The 2,992-nt window shown below is 29.2% G+C and overlaps 1 protein-coding gene across 1 annotated transcript; it reads right to left on the minus strand.

The window, feature by feature from the left end:
• Positions 1-17: 17 nt before the first annotated feature.
• LOC115034628 lies at positions 18-1,639 on the minus strand. The gene is made up of 2 exons (XM_029491942.1): positions 283-1,639; positions 18-214 (listed from the first exon to the last, which is right to left on the minus strand). The coding sequence occupies exons 1-2, from the start codon at positions 1,256-1,258 to the stop codon at positions 18-20; spliced, it is 1,173 nt and encodes a 390-aa protein (XP_029347802.1). The 5' UTR covers positions 1,259-1,639.
• Between the last annotated feature and the right edge of the window lie 1,353 nt (positions 1,640-2,992).

Consider the following 2,992-nt stretch of genomic DNA (forward strand, 5'->3'; position numbering starts at 1 on the left):
TTTGTTAGCAGAAGAATTCACAAATTCATGGTACTCAAAACTTTCAAAGACTCTTCCCACAATTTGTGATGAGGAGAATTTTTTTTTACTCCTGTTCTATAAATCTTTCCATCAACTACTTTATCAAAGTTTCCATTAACCGAGTCGAATAATTTATCAAAAAATAAACAAAATTTTGCAGTGTCTCCAGCTGTATCTCCAAGAATATGTTGAGCTGTAAAATACGTTTAACAAAACAAAATTATATATTATATTAATTAGTTTTATTTTGATGTTACTCACTTGCTAAGAATGCCATAATGGATGAAACTCGTTGGCTAAACACTTGAGCAGCATTTCTAACTTTCATTTTCGGAATTTCTGCAGGTATGACATGTTGTCTAGTCAACCTAGGCAACATTTTAACATCTTCTATGTTGCTGTCCAATTCATATAACTTCAATAAATCACTCCATTGAGCTAATTTTTCACCGTCAACATTAAATATTACATTTTTTGTCAACAAATTGTTACGGATTCCTTTCAAGAGGTGTGGTGTATCATACAAATGAAAAATTTTAACTACATTGTTATGGCTATCAGATTCACATTCTATTTCATAGAAATCACCATAGAATGATTCATTCTTTCTTAAATAACGTGCTTTGGTGTCGTTCATAAGAATATTAATAGCTGCTGTATTGGTCGCTCCTTGATCACAAATGCTTGATATTATATTCAATCCAGTTGAGTGTACTGCTCGAACTACCTCTCGAATTTGATTAGCTAAATCATATCTATTTGTTGTACTTTTACAAAATGAATAACAAATAGGTTGTTTGAAGTTTTTGACAATTCCACGTACCATAAACACTAAGCCATGATCAGCAAATTTTTGAGTTTGTGATGACCCATTGTCTTCAAAACCATAAATTCTTCCTTCACTATTATTAAAGTTCAAATTTGGATTTATACTAACTTCGTCAAAAACAATTGAGCAAAACCTGTGTTGAGGTTTAAGTTTTTGAACATTAATTTTTAGTACATTCAGCATTCTCTGATCAATCCCAGTACTTATTGGGATTAATGACATCATTGTAGAAAGTGTTCGTTTACAAGGTAGAACAAACATCTTGCACAGCAATCTATATGATTTTGGACTTTGCTTATATAAGGACAAACTTAATAATTTTTCGTCTAAAGTAAAACGACGTCCCTTTGGTTTGTTCTTTGTTTCTCTTAGTTGTAATTTTGTAAAAATTTTTGCAGCAGTAGTCATCTGGTCTGAATCATGTGTATTAAAAAAATTGTTAGCACTTTTCAAACGTTCTTTAAAAGTGTTACATTTTCGACGTTCACGATGTAGGAGTTTTTGAAGTTTCAAACTATCTGTGTATAGAGATTTACATTTTGGTGTAAGTCTGGAGGTTCGGTTTATACCAATTTTGTGCAAGAGACCTAAAGCAAATTATAATTTTAAATTAACATGTACCTAATAAAATAAATTATTAACATTTATATTAACCAGGTTTATGAGAGCCAGATTTTAAGCAAGCAGCTCTGCCACTACTACAAGCAATTTTTGAATTAGGAATGCTACCATTATCTGTAGATAAGTGAAAAATGAACAAATTAATTAAAGATAAATGAGAAACCCAAGACTTGCTGTTGGTTGCAAATTGTATAATATAACAGGGTTGCCACTCATTTTTTTCTTTTGAATAAAGTAATTTATATATGAACCTATTATATATATAATATATATATATATATATATATATATATTACCTATTTAATGTTATTTGTTTGGTAAAAAATATTGAAACTAATACTACAAGGCTCCTGATATCTCCTCAATATATATTGTTACTATAGCAGTTGAAAGATATTAAAAATACATCGTTATATATTTTTTTAATAAGCATTTAAAGTTCAAATTTTAACTAAATTTATCAAGTTTAAAATGTAATAACTATTTTGTAGTTAATGAGCTTTATAAAAGTGAGGTATCAGTGTACTAAGTGCAAAAAAAGTAAAAATAGCGATAAATAGTGAGTGCGTAGCAACCCTGATATAAGCTCATGCATTGCAAGCATTATTAAATTGCAATTTTTTATAAGACTTTTTTTATAGTAGGTACTTACAAAATACAAATCAGGTCAGCGGTTGAGCATTTAATATTATGCTCAGTTACATCGATAGTAGATTGATTCAGTTCCTCTATGCCAGAAATATTTAAATTTGTGGACATGCAGCTGGTATGAATTAGTTCAGGCATTACAGTATCAGCTAAAAAAGAAATTGAAAATACAGATACTAACTAAATTTAATTAGAAATTTATTTCCTACTTGCACTTACTCTTAGTAGATTGATTCAGTTCCTCTATGCCAGAAATATTTAAATTTGTGGACATGCAGCTGGTATGAATTGGTTTGGGCATTACAGTATCAGCTAAAAAAGAAATTGAATTAACAGATACTAACTAAATTTAAATAGAAATGTATTTCCTACTTGGACTTTGATTGGTCATATGGAGATGTGGGAATGCATTGCGATTTATGACTTTTGTACCAGAGCTGAAATTCTCTTTACTAAAATGATTTGAACATACTCTGCACTTTTCATAAATCACAGAAGACTCCATATCTTTGAAGTCATCATTCCCTATAACTTCCATCCATTTTTGAAACATCAACAAATTTTTTCGGGGGTTGGGAAATCTATGTGATGTTCCACCTACATTCATGTATTATAAAATAAAATATTTAAGTACTTAGTTTGACCAAAAGATTATTCATTATAATACTAAATACATTTAAAGTTATGTTATACTAAGTTTCTGGAGTATGATGTGCTGTTCTTTTCATTTTAATAATATCATTGATTATAAGTATTATTAGTATTTATAATCAATGGCACTAGTACACAGGTACTATCAGAAATACAGATACAGGTAATAATATAAAGAGGTATTAATATATTACACACCTAGTATAATCAGTGTTCGGATTG

Source organism: Acyrthosiphon pisum, unplaced genomic scaffold (assembly GCF_005508785.2).
Source record: "Acyrthosiphon pisum isolate AL4f unplaced genomic scaffold, pea_aphid_22Mar2018_4r6ur Scaffold_1706;HRSCAF=2205, whole genome shotgun sequence".
NCBI classification, from domain to species: Eukaryota; Metazoa; Arthropoda; class Insecta; order Hemiptera; family Aphididae; genus Acyrthosiphon; species Acyrthosiphon pisum.